The sequence below is a fragment of the Coturnix japonica genome, chromosome 11 (assembly GCF_054131305.1).
Source record: "Coturnix japonica strain WE chromosome 11, WE-NBRP24, whole genome shotgun sequence".
NCBI lineage: Eukaryota > Metazoa > Chordata > Aves > Galliformes > Phasianidae > Coturnix > Coturnix japonica.
Window position 1 is genome coordinate 5,062,766 of NC_140673.1, and position 15,774 is coordinate 5,078,539.

The window sequence follows — 15,774 nt, forward strand, 5'->3', positions numbered from 1 at the left end:
GGCCGCCATCTTGTGGGCGGTGCGTGGTGGCTGCGGGCCCTCAAAGGCTCCTCAGTGGGTGCTGGATGAGTAATGGCTGTTTTTAATGTCTTGCATTTCGTACGTAGGGTTTTACCTCGCTTGGGTACCGAATGGGCTCGGCTGAGCAGCGGCTGGGTGCCCCGGGCTCCAGGTGAGCAGCATCTTCAGCAGAGTTTATGAGATAAGGGGAAGTGGCCTCAGGTTCCTTGCAATAATAAGAGCAGTGAGGCACTGACAGGGGCTGCCCCATCCCTACAGCCAGCCTAAGTTTCTTTGTTTTATTGATTCTAGATGTTAATAGCTTTGTTGCTCGGACCAACACCTGTGGAGAGCTGCGTGCTGCTCATGTGGGCCAGGAGGTCACGTTGTGTGGATGGATTCAGTACCAAAGGTAAACTCAGACCACCGTGACAACAGAGCTGCTTCATTTGCACATCCAGCATACACTGTAGGCCTGCATTCATACACTTCTGCATGCTTTGTTACCTTTTACATCTTGTGTCCCCTTCTAATGTGTGGCTAAGCAGCTGGAAACCATGCCACAGCAGTATTTAACATTCCAGAGTTTGCTATGAATATTAATCCCCCCCCCATAAGGAGCTAAATATAGTTACTCTCTTCATATTTAGTAGTAAGTAAGTAGCTATTGCAGTTAGCAGTATTAATAATTACAGAAGCTGCCTCTATTGCAGCCAAGATTGATGTTTGTAATGCTTGGTCTAGGAGTGTGCATTGCTCATATGTGGCTTAACGTTCAAGTTAAGATACTGCATCTTCTGGTTATTTGCATGTTGTTTGTGACTGGGTAAAGTCTGAATCAGATTGTTCAGGTCAGGTTCAGATGTGTGTACTTGTGAAGTGCTTTAGGTTATTAGTAACAAGATATAGACAATAACTTGCTGCCATGTGCATTGATTTAAAAAGCAGAAGATGACTGGATTTTAGCAAAACTATTCCCTTTTATGTTTTCTTTTTTGTGGATTCAGACAAGGCCTGTTCCTGGTTTTGAGGGATTTCCAGGGCCTCACCCAGATCATCATTCCACAAGATGAAGTAAGTGCTACCTAAACATCAGCTTGTGTCCAGCAGATATTGAGGGCAGAGCAAGGTCCTTAACCAAGGAGCCCTGCTGTGATGCTGCAGCAGGACTGCTGGTACTGTTTCCTCTGGTTTTGTGAGCACTGGTCCCAGATTCAAATGGACCATTTAGAAACAAGGCATGGTGCTATTTGAGTTTTTGAGATACATTGGCATCTCCTTGCAGGCACATTCTCATGTGAGGAAGCTCCTGTCCAATGCCCCAGTGGAGTCTGTTGTGCGAGTGACCGGCATCGTGTCTTCTCGACCCCCAGGGCAGGAGAATCTGGTGAGGATGCTGAGGTCTCTCAAGGTTTTTATTCCTTTAGGAGAAGAGCACTGGGCAGTGGGGTTATGTGTGTCATAGCTTTGCCACAGGCAGTTTTATTCTGAGAACTGGTGTTCAGAACTGGAAATTCTAGGAAGTTCCTCCCAAGTTGCCTTTTTGGACATTTATTGAAGGCTAACATACTCTAAAATTCACTCTGATTTCACTGAATCTAATGCAACTGGTGTTTTGTCCAAGTGCATGTGCCCTACTGGGATCTGTGTTGGACTGCACCTCTGCGCTCAGCATGTCATTGGAGCAGAAAGTAAAAGAGAAGTGGAGTTATTTCTTGTAGAGATGGATATGCTGCTAGAAGAGAATGCAGTTTTGAGTGAGCTGGCTTGTATTTTTTTTTTCTGTGCAGGAGGGGAATCTAGGAGAGATCTGTGCTTGAGAGAAGTTCTGAGTTACACTGTGTTAACAGGTAGAGAGGCTAATGATATAGATTGGGTTTGGTTGTTTCCACTGATGGTCTTTGAAATACTTTTGCCCAACTCTCAGTTTTGAATCTGCTTTTTTCCTTGCTATTTTTCTGCAGAAAATGCCAACAGGGGACATTGAAGTGAAGGCAGAGACTGCAGAGGTTCTCAACTTCTGCAAGAAGCTGCCCTTTGAAATCAAGGATTTCATCAAGGTGCCTGCATTCATCCCCTATACCAAGACAGTGGATTTTCAGTAGATCAGCAATTTGCTCAGGGTGATGGCAAAGCATCTATGAGAGCTTCATCTGAGCCGTGCTTTAGAAGAAGGGTGTGTGTATTGTTAATGGTTAGGTGGCACTTCTAATTGGGCTTATGCAGAAAACAAGGCTTGAACGTTTCCAGTGCAGAGCGTTTTAAAATGCCACACTAAGAACAGATGGTAAAGGGAAAAGTGGAAGAAATTCAGGCTATGGCAGCTTTTGAGTGCGAAAGTGAACCTGCCAACACAATGCTGTGTTTTAAGGCAAGTGTGCTTAGTCTTATCTGGGTGAGTAGCTAGTTGGATTTTCTTCTGTAAATACCCAGTCTGATAAAAGGTTTTTCTTAGTGTTATCTCTGTGGTGTATGGGAGGCATTGCTGTTAAGTTCTCTGTGCCACTGTGTGACTGATACATAGGTGTAAGAACTGGGAGAATTATGTGCTGTCCCTTCCTTGTTACATCTCCTGGGCAATTCCCACCATCTGCAGTAGCTTAATTTTCCTGTCTGTGATAAGAGTGTATCACAATTTGGTTGTTCCTTTAGATATTCCTCTAGATATCTAAAGATATCCTTGAGGTATGTTTCTCTGCTTAAAACGTTCTGGGGATCACTACAGTCTGTTACAGCAGAGTCATAATTTAGAGGGCTGAAATTGTGATTTACTGAGGCAACTCTTAGTGTAGAATGGATATATCTTTTTTTTCTTCCAAAAAACTCCACAAAAACCAATGTCCTTGCATTGGAGACTCTCACTGGCTAGTTTCTTCATGCAGGCTGTGGGATATGCATGGGTCATGGCTTTTTTTCAGCTTTCCCCCTTTTGTACTATGGCTTTATTGGACATGCAGTTTGAGTTCTGTTTCTTTTTTATTTGCCAGAAATCAGAGGCCTTGCGCATGCAGTATCGCTACTTGGACCTGCGCAGCTCCCAGTTACAGTACAACCTGAGGCTGAGATCCCAAGTGGTGATGCGGATGCGAGAGTACTTGTGTAACCACCATGGTAAGCCAAGTGCTTGAAGAACAGTGTATAGCAAACAGCGCTGTGGAGTTTTTCTGCTCTTTCCTATTGCTAGGAGAGAGTACCAAACAACTTTAAACTCCAGGCTGTTCTCACTTGGGAAGGACACACTGCTTGTAGTGGGAGACTTAGAATTAATGACTTCTTTGCCAATCAGTTCTGTCTTCCAACAGTTCTGACAGAGCTTTGGGGGAGCTCAGCCTTTAAAACTCAGTGTGTAAGTTATTCTTAGAAACAGCAAAGTCTGGAGATTTGGAGAGGCTGCATGGGGTGTTCAATTACCTCTTGAGCTGACTAACAGACCCTTCTCTAGCCTACTTTGTGTCATACTAGTTGTTGTCCCTGCTGTCAGCATATTCTGTCTTTGTTCCTCAGGGTTTGTGGATGTAGAAACTCCAACGCTCTTTAAGAGAACCCCGGGGGTATGTATTCTATTAGTAATGCGTTTTAGCCTCCTGCAATGGCATAGGCAGTTCATGGTTGAATTATAGTCACTTGCCACTCAACATTCATTGCTTCCCCTCACTAACAGCTTGTATGTCAGTCCCTGATACAATGCATTGATCCTTGTAATAGTAGAGGGACTGGAAGGACAGTAGTTTCATCAGAAATAGAACATTATGATAGGAAAACAGGTCCTTTCCTCTTGCACTTCACAGTTGTGCTGTTAGCCTAGAGTTTCTAGAGCTAATTGTGTAAAGTAGCTTTGTTTAGGGCTCTGTTAAGTGCCCACCAGGTCTCTCCACTTGCTCATTTCCAAGCACTACTTATAGGCTGGTCATACAACTGTGTGGGTCACTTGAGGAAGCACTGGAGTGACCTGTCTTCCATTTAGCTCTGCTGCTGGAGGCAGGAAGGCAGGAGCAAGAAAAAGATGGCTTTTCTGAGCTTATTAGCTCTCTGATGGAGTAAACCTACAGTAGAGGGAAAGGCTGCAGTATGACTTCATGCTATCAAACAACAAATGATCTGTGGAAGGAAGCATGATGTAGAGTGCTTTCATTGAAGCATTTGTGTTGATGCCTGCATGGACCTGTGGTAGAAAATGGCTTATCACTCTAGGTCAGGTATTTAGATGAAAGGTTCGCTAACCTTTTCTTTCAAGTTTTGTTATCTTTGGTAAACTTGATGCTTTTACCATCCTGTGCTCACTATTCTCCTTTCTCTGTTCTTAAAATGTTAAAGCTGAATTTTTGAAAGGAGAAATGGGGATGAAAAGTGGCCTAAGGCCACTGGTGTGCTGGGTGTACTCAAGTTGGCTTTCTCTCAGCTGGGAAGAGGCCACTTAATTGCTGAACTTCTTTCTCATGCCAGGGGGCAAAAGAATTCCTTGTGCCCTCCAGGGAAGTGGGCAAGTTCTACTCTCTACCTCAGAGTCCTCAGCAATTCAAGCAGCTCCTGATGATTGGAGGCTTGGACAGGTAAGAGTTACTTGGACTGCCATTCTCTGTATGCACTGTCCAGCATTTGCTTGCTTTGATGTGTGATGTTTTAGAGACTTCTCCAGGAACTTAGTGCCAAGAGTTCTGTTTCAAAGAGGTGTCCTTAAATACTTGCAATTTCTTGCTAAGCCATTCTCATTAGCAATAATACTTCCCAGTAAGAGCAAATTAACCCTTTTTTGATAGTTAAAATCTTTGCTGTTTGAAATGGAAAACTGATCTTAAGCACAAATGTAGGAATAAGCTTTGCATAGACAGTCTGCCCGAAGGACAGAAAATCTATCAGCACAGCTCAGCTGGTAAGCTCCACATACATCAGGAGGGTATGGCTGGAGATGGGAACAGGTACGGTGCTTCCAATCAAGATTCCATGCATTTAAGGGAATAGCAGCAATCAGGACTGTGATTATCCACTACATAGGGAGCAAAACAATCTTTTTAATGATTTGTTCTGTAGCCATAATTTAAGTTAAGATACCTTTAATTGTTATCTAAGTGTGAGTACTCTTGCAGATACTTCCAGGTTGCTCGCTGCTACCGTGATGAAGGCTCACGGCCTGACAGGCAGCCAGAATTCACTCAGGTAACCAGTTTGCACTGCCTTTCACCCTCCCCTTCAGCCAAACAGCTTATGGATGTTTTATCTTAAGGAGGCTTATTATCTGTTGGTCCTCATCCTCCCTCAGGGGTGTGGGATGTTGTTTTCTGTGTGTTTTGCAGCCACAGTCCCTTGCAATCAGTGTGGGATGTGAACAAAGTTGTAACTGTCCTTGGTTGTCTTCAGTCCCAGGTGCTGATGAGTAGATGTGGGAATTGTGTTCCAGCAGTGGTGGTGCTTGATGATGCATTTCTGCTTTTGTCCTGCAGAGCTGGGTGTCACTTGCATCAGCCTTGACACCCAAGCAGAGTTAGCTGGGTCCATTCAAGGTTTCTCTGTTCGTCCTTGTCATCATTACCTCATTTAGTACTCTGAAGAGATCACTGCCTGAGTCATCAAGCTGTAGGGAGGTCATAAACACACCCTCAGTCTTATGTAGTCAAACTATGACTTAATATCATATATTGTTTCTTTTTATGCTGACTTAATAGTCTGAGAGTTTCTGCAAGTAGAGGTGCAGAGGCAAAAACTGTAGCTAGTGTGGAATCTCCCTCTTGTTTTCTGTTTTCAGATTGATATAGAGATGTCATTTGTAGATCAAGCTGGGATCCAGAGGTTGATAGAGGGCCTCCTGCAATACTCCTGGCCTGCAGAAAGAGGCCCCATTACGACTCCTTTCCCTTCCATGACATATGAGGAGGCGCTGGCTGACTATGGGACTGATAAGCCGGACACTCGCTTTGGGATGAAGGTGTGGGTTTGCCTGCTAGAAACTTACAGTTTTTCTTTTTCTTTCTGGTAGTGTTTTAAAAATAATCTTTGATTAAATCATGTGTACATGGTTAGCTGGGATTCTTAATCCTGTAATATACCCAAGGAGTACTGGGTTTTCCAGGCTCTCTTATATGTTTGTCTCTATAGCCCTCTGTCTTCTGATGGTTACTCAAGCTTGGCCCCACTTATTTCTTTCTGTGAACCTTTTGATTTCTCTGAGCAAAGAAATGGTGTCCCAAAGTATGGCTTTTGAAGGCAATAAGACACAGGAGTGTGATTTATTTATTTATTTGCTTCATACTTCTACCACAACAGCTTTTTCCTGTGCTCCCTTCTTGCTTAGATAGTGGATATCAGTGATACTTTACGAAGATTGGACGTTGGGTTTGTGCAGAATGTGCTCAGTTACCCCCGCGGCACTGCCAAGGCTATTTGTATCCCTCAGGGAGTGGTAAGTGATGCTTTTACATGCTGCGTACGCTTATGAAATAAAATACCAACTTGAATTCTTGTTGCTGGTGTGGAAATGTTCCCTGCTATGATTGGGGGAGCGGTGTCCTTCAGGGAGCTTGGGGTTGCTTGTGATTGACGTCAGGTTGGGCAGAGCGTTGTTACAGTTGGGAAATGGAAACGATCAGGCGATGGGAAGAATATATTGTCCTCATGAAGGCCAGGAAGAGAACAGAGCTACAAGGTCCCCTGGGGATGGGGAGCCTCTTGGGGCTTTGATTTGCTTTTGTCAAGGATGGCATCTGAATAGTAAATTGTGCCCTCAGGGGAGAGATGGAAATAGAACCAGGTATAGCACAGCGCTGTTCTGCACTGATAGGAGAAAGGTCAGCTAGTTTGTATGCCCGCCTCGTGATTGCTTTTGTTGTGTTTCTGGGTTCTGTTCATGTAAGGAGAATAACACAAATCAAATCCACAACTGACAGTAGATGGAGAATTATTTTTGGCATATCTTAATGAGGAAGCAGATTTAACTCTGGCTGTGGATGTCTCTGCAGCACAGGCAGTAAGGGGAAAGAAACATATTCTCTAAACAATTACATCAAGGGAATAGAACACGAATCTGCATGGTTTGTTTTTAAACTGGAACAGGCTTCCCAGGGCAGTGCTCATGGCACAAAGAGCACAAGAAGCATTTAAACAATGCTGTCAAACACAGGGTTTGAGTTTTGGGTGGTCCTTTATAGAGCTGGGAGTTGGATTCAGTAATCTTTGTTGGTCTTGGTAATCTTTATGGGTCCTTCCTGATTCTATCAGTAGGAATTCAGTTTAGGAGCCCTTCAATTTTGGCAAAAAACGCAAGTTACTGTCTTCCCACCAGAGGGCACTAAAGATGTGCATTTGCAAAACAAAAGGAGAGTCTCAAGCCTCTTCACCTTTAAAATATCTTCTAAAAGATCAGGAACACCTACTGCATTCCTTTGCATGTGAGGGTGAGCCTGGTTGGTTCTGTTATTCCTCCACACTGAGCTATGCTTTCACCATCATCTGTGTAGTGTTTAAAAACTTGTTCCTGCTCTAGGAAACAGTAGATTTGAATTCTGGAAGGGGCTGTCTGTAGATCTTGGAGCTCTGATGTCTTGTTTTGCTCTTTCCTCAGAGATATCTTAAAAATAAAGACTTGGAATCCTTAAAGGAGGCTGCGAAATCCCAGTTCAACCAGGTGAGACGGCAGCACTGCTGGGATGTTGGAAGTGGTGAATGATAAACTGTATAAAGGCACTTGTAGATAGATGAGGGTAGGGGAGAATTTTTAAATAATAATAAAAAGTCTTTACAAAGAACCTCATTATAAAACGAGTTGATGACAAGAGGGGGCAGCACTGACACGAACATATTCTTTTTACTGATCTTGCAATAGGAAATCATGGATGTTATCTGCAGGCCCGATGGGAGCTTGAAGTCTTTTCTTACCAAGTTTCTTGGTGAAAAACAGCAGTCGGAGTTCATCCGAGCGCTGAACATGCAGGTGGATGATGTGGTGCTGCTGGCAGCTGGAGACCACAAGCGAGTGGTAGGAAGCATTTCTGGGTTTCTGTGAGTGGAATGTTGCTGTTGGCTTTGAAGTTACCTGTCCTTATTCTAATACCTTTGATCACAAAAATAGATCGTAGAATGGCCTGGGTTGAAAAGCATCACAAAGATCATCCAGTTCCAACCCCCTGCTATGTGCAGGGTCACCAGCCACCAGACCAGGCTGCCCAGAGCCACATCCAGCCTGGCCTTGAATGCCTGCAGGGATGGGGCATCCACAGCTGACTTGGGCAACATGTTCCAGTGTGACACCACCCTCTGTGTGAAGACTTCCTCCTAATATCTAACCTAAATCTCCCCTGTCTCAGTTTAAAACTATTCTCTCCTGTCCTATCACCATTGTAAGCAGTCATTCCCCCTCCTGTTTGTATGCTCCCTTCAAATATTAGAAGGCCACAATGAGGCCTTCTCTTCTGATTTCTTGTTTATTTGCATCTGAAGCTACATCAGCAACAAGTAATTCATGAAGTGTACCTATTGCTTTTCTCTCCCAGTTATATTCTGGGAAGAGTTTGTAACCAAGATGAAGGCTAGAATATGAAGCAGGAGCAAGTTGGCACCACTTCTCACCTCAACTTCTTAAAGCACTAAACATAGACTAGGAAACAAGGACCCCTAGGTAGCTGTCTCCCTTAAGCAGGTGGTAAGAATGAAACGTGGCTGCTTATTAGCAGAGGTGTAGGAGATTCTGTCCCTGACTCTCTGGATTCCTGCTAGTAGCTATTGCCTTCCAGGCATTCATTTGTGTAAGGTATCATGTTCTGCATGATCACTAAAACTGCCATTTCTTTCTGTGCCTTCATTTCTCTGTCTTCAAAGTGAGGATATTACATATGTGTCCCTGTTAATCCATGCTTATGTAGAACCTGAGGTCAGTCTAGGAGTTCTGTGAGGATGGAATGTGGAAGAAAACTTACCTAGCTTTCTTATTCAGCCTTTTTTTTTTTCCTCCTCAAATGCTGGGGCCGCTGCTGCCTTGGCAGAAAGGTGATATTTTTTAGGAGACAAGGCAAGAATGTTTTTACTGCAACAGCATAGTACAGCTAATACTGTTGTATATGATGCTGCTGTTACTAAAACTCTTTCCCTGGATGGTATACGAGCAACCTCCCTGGTAGTAAAATCGCCCCTTCTCATGAACTCCTTTCTTTTCTGCAGTGCTCTGCATTAGGAAGCCTACGACTGGAGTGTGCTGACCTCCTGGAGGCAGCTGGAATGGTACTGCGGGATCCTGCAGCTCTTCACTTCCTCTGGGTGGTGGATTTCCCACTTTTCCTCCCCAAGGAAGAGAATCCCTCTGAACTGGAGTCTGCGCATCACCCCTTCACTGCTCCTCATCCTTTAGATACTGACCTCCTCTATTCTGACCCCACAAAGGTAATTAACTTCATGCCTGCTGTGTTGGCCCTCTTTACGGCTGTGTGTTGTGGAAAACTAGGTACCTATCTGTTTAAAAAGTACAACGTTGAGATTACTGTGAATAACAACCAGCATCCAGGTGCCCCTCTGACAAAACGGGCTTGTTGTTGCTTAAGGTGAGAGATCTTATATTCTGACCCATACCACATTGCTTCGAGTTTTGATCAAATTTGGAAAAGAACATGCATTGTTCCAGTTGCTGTTAAGCTACGTGCCACCCTGAGGTGACATCACCTCTGTCAGCAGCAGACCATGCATCTGTGAGGACTGATATTTGAGCTGGAACTTTTTCTATGCTTAGGCTTGGGATCAAGTCACAGCATGGAGCCTGAATTCTGGATGGCTGCAAATAGCTGTTAAAATGGCAATGAAAAAGCCACAGAAGAGATGTGCCCATGTGATTTCTTTTGTCTTTTTGCTGGAGCTGGAACCAGGAGAGGAATGTTGGCAAGACTTGAAGTCTGCCTTGCTCTGTGTCTACTAATAGGACTTGATAAAAAATGAAAACTCTCAATCATTTCCTTTCTCTTTGGTTATGTTGTGATCTAAATGTTTGTTATCCTGAAGTCTGGAATCTGTTATCTATTACCCCGCCAGAGGAATCCAGTGGAAAACTTTATCCTCAGCATTTGGACCCTCTTTTGTGAATTACGAGGCTGCATCGTGTTGCACTATGTCACGTCTTCATTTGCAGCATCTTTGTATGTGTGCTTTGGTTGGCATTAAATGCCATTGAGTCCCAGCTTTCCTAAGGTGGTTGTTGATTTCTTTTCCCAGGTCCGCAGCCAGCACTACGACCTTGTGCTGAATGGCAATGAGATTGGAGGTGGCTCCATCAGAATTCATAATGCAGAACAACAGCGTTTTGTGCTGGAGAAAGTGCTGAAGGTAACACATCCAGATGTCTCCTAACATCCTCTTAGAGCTTTAAATGACTACTCCATTTATGTATCTGCTCCAAATTCTGGATTAACATGAGTGTTCTCAGATAAGCAGCTCCTACATATGGTTGACTTCATTCTTACCTTCTTATGCTGCTAATAGGAAGAGCATTGTTTGTTCAGTAACGTTTCTTATGCAACTTTGCAGGAGGACTCAGAGGTGCTTTCCCATCTGCTTGAGGCTTTGGAATTTGGAGCTCCCCCTCATGGAGGAATTGCTTTAGGTGAGCGCTTTGCAATTATCCAGAATGCTGGTGTCTTGTGGCTTTCTTTTGGTATATTAGATTTTGAGATTAAACCTCATCTGTTATCAAAAGCTCCGTCTTCTGCTGACAGAGATGGCTGTTTTGGTGGTGCTAAAATGCAGCAACCAACATACTTCCATCTCTGTGGCACTTTATGAAGGAAAACAGAGTTCCCACAACCAAGTGCAGAATGTTATGGTGTCCTTCCCTAGCATCTCCATGTGTTTTAGTCTGCAAGCACCAGATCACCTGTTGGTGTCTATAACCATGGTCCTTATCTACTGTTCTACAAACGGCATGTTAACATTGGGTCATCTTAATTCTCCTTCCTGTGCAGCCAGTACAGGATTTCTGTACTGCAACCCCAGAGGCATGGGATGGTACGGTACCACTTCATGCCCTGGGTTACTGCCACAATCTCAGCCTTTCCTTCAGAGTCACTTCCCTTCTGCCTTCTGTTTCATTCACTCATTCGGAGACTTAAACTGACAGTAAATGAATGCTGTCCTGATCTGTCTCAGCATGGGCATGATAGATACCTGTACATAACAGGGATAAATTACATCTCAGGAGTCACAGGGAGTGTGAGGAGACAGCAGCACTGTCCTAGATTGGCTTAAGATGCCATGGAATAGAATCTTGAGAAGTCATTACAGCACTGTGTACATTGCTCTTTCTGAATTCCTCCTGGTTGTTCTAGTCCTTCAGAACTGATTGACCAAGATCTTCGAGCAGTCGAACAGAGCCCTGACAATGTTCCTGTTGCTCAGTGGCTCTGGCATTGTTATGCTGCTTGTGAAAAGGCACTGTCTCTGTCTTACAGTCTCTGATATGTCACAGAATTTTTGGTGACATTGGAAGGCTTTATTGTGCTAGGCTCATCTGCTGTCTAGGCATGTCTATTTCTCTTTTTACTGGTTGAGAGTAGGTTTTTTTTTTCCCCTTGTTTACTTCAGTTTTATTCTTTTAAGTCTGGCAGTATTACCTACTTCCCACCTTTCTGATCTTCTGAATCAGACAAACTAACCTAGGACCATAACTCAAGGGATTCATCCTTTTGTTTTCTGCTTCTAGGACTTGACAGGCTCATCTCTCTCATCGTTGGCTCTCCAAGTATCCGAGATGTCATTGCTTTTCCTAAGTCATTCAAGGGACGGGACCTGATGGGCAATGCTCCAGACTATGTCACTCCAGAAGAATTAGAGCCTTATCACATCCACGTTTCGTGGCCTGCTGCAGAAACAGAAGCGAAGAAAAACTGACTTATAGCAAGTGATGTGAATTGAAGTGTTAAAGCAGAGATGCTTCTGACTTCTAAATACTAAAATTCAGTTTGAAAAACATCAGCTGTTATGGGAGGACCGGAGGAGTACAACCCCACTGCAGTTTCAGAATAGAATGGGGAACAGATATGATAGTTCCCCTGATAGGAATTCACCTTTTGGTTGTCAATGGGAGGGAGAAAGAGAAAAGATAAATGCCTGTCATTTCAGCTTAGGATATTGAGACCGTTGCCTTTATGGTGTTTTATTGAAGCTAAGGTTATTTATTAATTTTCCACTGAACATGTAAACTCCCATTTAAAGGACGCAGTGTACCAGCTTCTCTGGAACAACAAGCCACTATTCCTGATAATCACTGAATCTCTGAGAACTGTTAGAGCCAGGGTAGTGCCATGCCGGGCAAAGAACCTAACAAAGCTTCAGTGCAGCCAGCAGTTTGTGTCATGTTGGAGGATACTTGATCATGTGGAATTTGCCATGGGGAGTTGTACTCAAGTGTTACAAGCAGGGAGAAGAGGAGGTGTGTTGTTTGCAGCAGTCGACCTTGTAATATTCATCAGACAGGAGGTGATGTGTCTTTGGGGCCTGTGGTCCTGCCACTTTCAGAGCACCAGCTCTGAGGTTTTGCATCCTTTGTAAATAAAGTTTGTCACAACTTGGTTTTGTCTGAGCCTGGCTTTGCTCTGAGCCAGGATCTGCACATCTTTGATTGGAAACAAGCTGGAAATATGAATTAGAACAAAATGTTATGTACCACCTTGTGATAAAATTCCCTTAACATTTAAGCAGTGATCAGAGCAAGGCAATGTTATACTCAGATTGCTGCTTTAGAGGATGGTGAGTTTTGCTATTTACCTTTTTTCTTTTACTGGTAGTGAGGATAAATGGAAGTTAAACAGAATTTGCTGGAGAGTCATCTGTGTCTCTAAAATAGGGTTTATCAGAGGCTCCTTTGAGGATGTGAAAGCATAAAAAAATCCAGTTCTTCAGAGAAGTTTTTCACTCCCCCAGACCATTATTTATAGGAAGCATAAACATAATGTGCTCAGCTTTAATTGTCAAGCAAGGGATATTGTATCTCTTGGTAAGAACTGCAAAGGCAAACGCTGTTTACATCTGAAGAGTCCCAGTTCTTTAAATTGGGATTATTATCAAGCATTCAAAGGATAACATGCTCTAAGAAGCTTAGGCAGAAATGTAACTCTGCCTGGAACGTTGAAAGTGCTTGTTAAAACGTGTGAGCAAGCTGTCTCCAAGGCATAACATCCATCTTTTATATGCAAGCTGTTTTGGTGTGATGTTGATTTTGCCTGCTGCTATATTAAGGGCTTGCTGCAGTTTGGAGTGTGCGATGTAGCTACGATTAGCTACAGTGGAAAAAAATGCACCCAAAAGTGTCATCTGAGCTGCTGCAGTTGTGCTATGATGAGGTCGGTGGAAAAGATGGACCCTGAATCTATGCAAACCATCTGTACTTGGGTTTGTGAATGAAGGCAGTTGACTAGCAGTCCTGTGATTGTTACTACAGAGAAGGCATCACTTGTTTAGGTTGTGTGCAGCACTGGCTTCTGGCTGCTGTAACCCAGAGCTGCTGGCTTTGCTGGGAATACAGTGACCAGCACAGGTACTGTGTGAGGATTATTCAAGGTACATGCTGCTATGGGCTGACCTGTGATGGTTGGATGCCTGTGTTTCATTTCAGCTTCTGCATCTTTGAGAGCTGAGGTCCCCAGGCTGAGACCTGATGCAAGGATAACCGGTGCTATGTGAGTGTCAGCTCATTACTCAGGAGTACAAAGCTATTCCTGGAGGTAGCTCCTTCATCAGCCTGCTGCTCCTGCACATAAGCAGGTGGGTTCTTCGTACATCCATGCAGCATGACCCCACTGTGGTTCATCCCACCGGGAGGGATGAAAATGAATGGCATGCAGTGAGTAAAGGCAGCCCCAGAGAACATCTGTAATGGTAGGAGTGAGGGTTTATTCTCCCAAATGTGATGTTTTCTATTTTCTCCTCTTGTTTTTCACCATCAGTTGCTTGTATAATGGCCTATTTTGACCACACGTGCTCACTGGTGCCACTGTGCATAGCCAGCACCCTCATGAGGATGCTCAGTGTGCTCCCTGTGCCTTTGGCCCACGTGCTAACAGCAGCAGCAGAGGCACAGCCAACTGCCAGGCGTATCAATGCTGCCAGATGGAAATCCCCTGCGTAAACTTCACCTGACTTCACCTCTAAATATTTGGGCTCTTATTTTAGGCTTGTGCTCCAGTTTGTTGTTTCCCTCCAAGCATTGTTTTATGTAATTAACAAATGTTGCTTACGTGTGGTCACCAGCTGTGCCAGCCACAATTTTGCAGCACAGAACTCTATGGCAGATATATTCAGCCTGCATTGGTTGGTCCCATTTTCCTCTAATAAGTCCCAGCTTTCTCTTTATATATCGGTACCCTCTGGTTTTGCTGCAGTGCTGAGTAGAGCTGAAGGTTTCCTGTACTATTGTCCTGCGAACTTCGTTATATCTTGATATGTTCCCTATCTGCCCTGTGCTGCAGCAATATACGAGGAGACTTTGGGGTGAGAAACAAGCTTCTTTGGTTGTCATTTAAACCAAAACCAACTACCAAAGTACCCTAAAAAGCTATGGCCAACCCTTCACTGCTCCCCAAGCAGCAGGTAGATGTATGAACAGCCCTAAAACATGACAAGGAACAGTTGGTACAAGGGCACATATAGTTGAGTTGGCTGCAAAGCAACAAAGCGTAGTGTGCTATTGGGTTTCTTTCTTGAATGTTATATACTATTTAGGGAGTGATGGATCTAAAACACTGTCAGCCCTGAGAATCTGGCTTGTTTGCTTGGCTGAGAATTGCAGATGAAGCCTGTAGCTCTTTGTTGGTGTCCCTTCAAATGGAGACTCCTTGGCTGTCATCTGTTCTGTTGTCTTGTCAGATATTTCTCTGTGTATCCCTGCACTGAGCAGGGACACCCGCAGCTCCATCAGTGCTCAGAGCCCATCCAGCCTGACCTTGGCTATCTGCAGGGATGGCACCCACAGCTCTCTGGGCAGCCTGTGCTGCTGCCTTACTGCCCTTAAACCACCTTCTTTATATCCACTCTTATAGTTTGAAACCCTGTCCTACCTCACAGACCGTGCTAAAAAGCTGAAGACAAACTAGCACTGCTGGTGGTAATGATTAGCAGTGAGATCTCTGCTTAACATGCACAAAAAGCACATTCATGGGTGTTGTTGGGGAAGCAGGTGGTCTCATGCTGTCTGGGTGTCAGAGAGTCTGTTTAAGAGCAAGCAGAAGTGATTTCAGAACAGTCTGTGGTGTTTCTTGACAAAAATGGGGCCCCTTGAGTGCTCTGGAGTTAAGTAGTACCTGTCTCTGGAAAGAAGGCCTGGGTAATTACAGATCTGTTTAATTATCGTCTACAGAAGGAAAAAATACTATCTGAAACAAAAGCAGTCTGGAAGGTGCTGAACAAAGTAAAGCATGTGGGTTTTCAGGAGAAAGCCATCTCAAACCAAAGTAACCCCATGTGACAGGATAAAGAGGCTTTGGGGGAGGCAGTAGCTGACAATACACTGAGCCTTTTGGTATAGTTGTGTCTGGTGTGATTCTGGATGAAATGGGTACAGAGTGGTTGGGTGATTGTATCCAAATGGTTTTGTTTTGGGGTGTTTGTCCCAGGAATGCTTCTTTCAGTCTTGAGTGGTGAATAGAGAGTGTTTGTATGGGTGAGCCAGCCATTGGGTAGCTGGGAGAACCTGTAGACTGTTGGGAGAGGGGTACAGCTGGAATTCAAGTCTTGATGAATGGAGAAGTCATGGAAAAAGGGTGCTGTGCAATACAGGTAAATGCATTTTCAGTGTTCATGTCTTTTCTCTTGACT

At 44.1% G+C, this 15,774-nt stretch overlaps 1 protein-coding gene across 5 annotated transcripts; it reads left to right on the plus strand.

Annotated features, from left to right (window-relative positions):
- The first annotated feature begins 4 nt into the window (after positions 1-4).
- Positions 5-12,534, plus strand: DARS2 (aspartyl-tRNA synthetase 2, mitochondrial). 5 transcript variants are annotated; one of them, XR_014932957.1, is made up of 17 exons: positions 5-172; positions 313-412; positions 1,008-1,074; positions 1,286-1,387; positions 1,965-2,060; positions 2,988-3,111; positions 3,505-3,551; positions 4,444-4,550; positions 5,085-5,154; positions 5,741-5,920; positions 6,287-6,394; positions 7,553-7,615; positions 7,814-7,989; positions 9,145-9,363; positions 10,183-10,293; positions 10,495-10,570; positions 11,666-12,534. XR_014932957.1 is itself a non-coding variant. In XM_015869704.3 (17 exons), exons 1-17 carry the CDS (start codon positions 73-75, stop codon positions 11,851-11,853), a joined length of 1,911 nt encoding a protein of 636 aa, XP_015725190.2. In that variant the 5' UTR covers positions 5-72; the 3' UTR covers positions 11,854-12,534. The 5 variants fall into 5 exon arrangements, 4 of the variants coding, with proteins under 4 accessions (XP_015725190.2, XP_085368159.1, XP_085368158.1 ...); XM_015869704.3 differs by having other exon boundaries at positions 7,814-7,966; XM_085512033.1 differs by lacking the exon at positions 3,505-3,551 and having other exon boundaries at positions 7,814-7,966.
- The last annotated feature ends 3,240 nt before the right edge of the window (positions 12,535-15,774 follow it).

Excerpts from the sequence above, each read along its gene's own strand:
- DARS2 (XM_015869704.3), top strand. The coding sequence starts at position 73 with ATGGCTGTTTTTAATGTCTTGCATTTCGTACGTAGGGTTTTACCTCGC. Across the intron at positions 3,552-4,443 it reads TCTTTAAGAGAACCCCGGGG|GGGGCAAAAGAATTCCTTGT; the intron begins GTATGTATTCTA and ends TTCTCATGCCAG. Across the intron at positions 9,364-10,182 it reads TCTATTCTGACCCCACAAAG|GTCCGCAGCCAGCACTACGA; the intron begins GTAATTAACTTC and ends TTCTTTTCCCAG.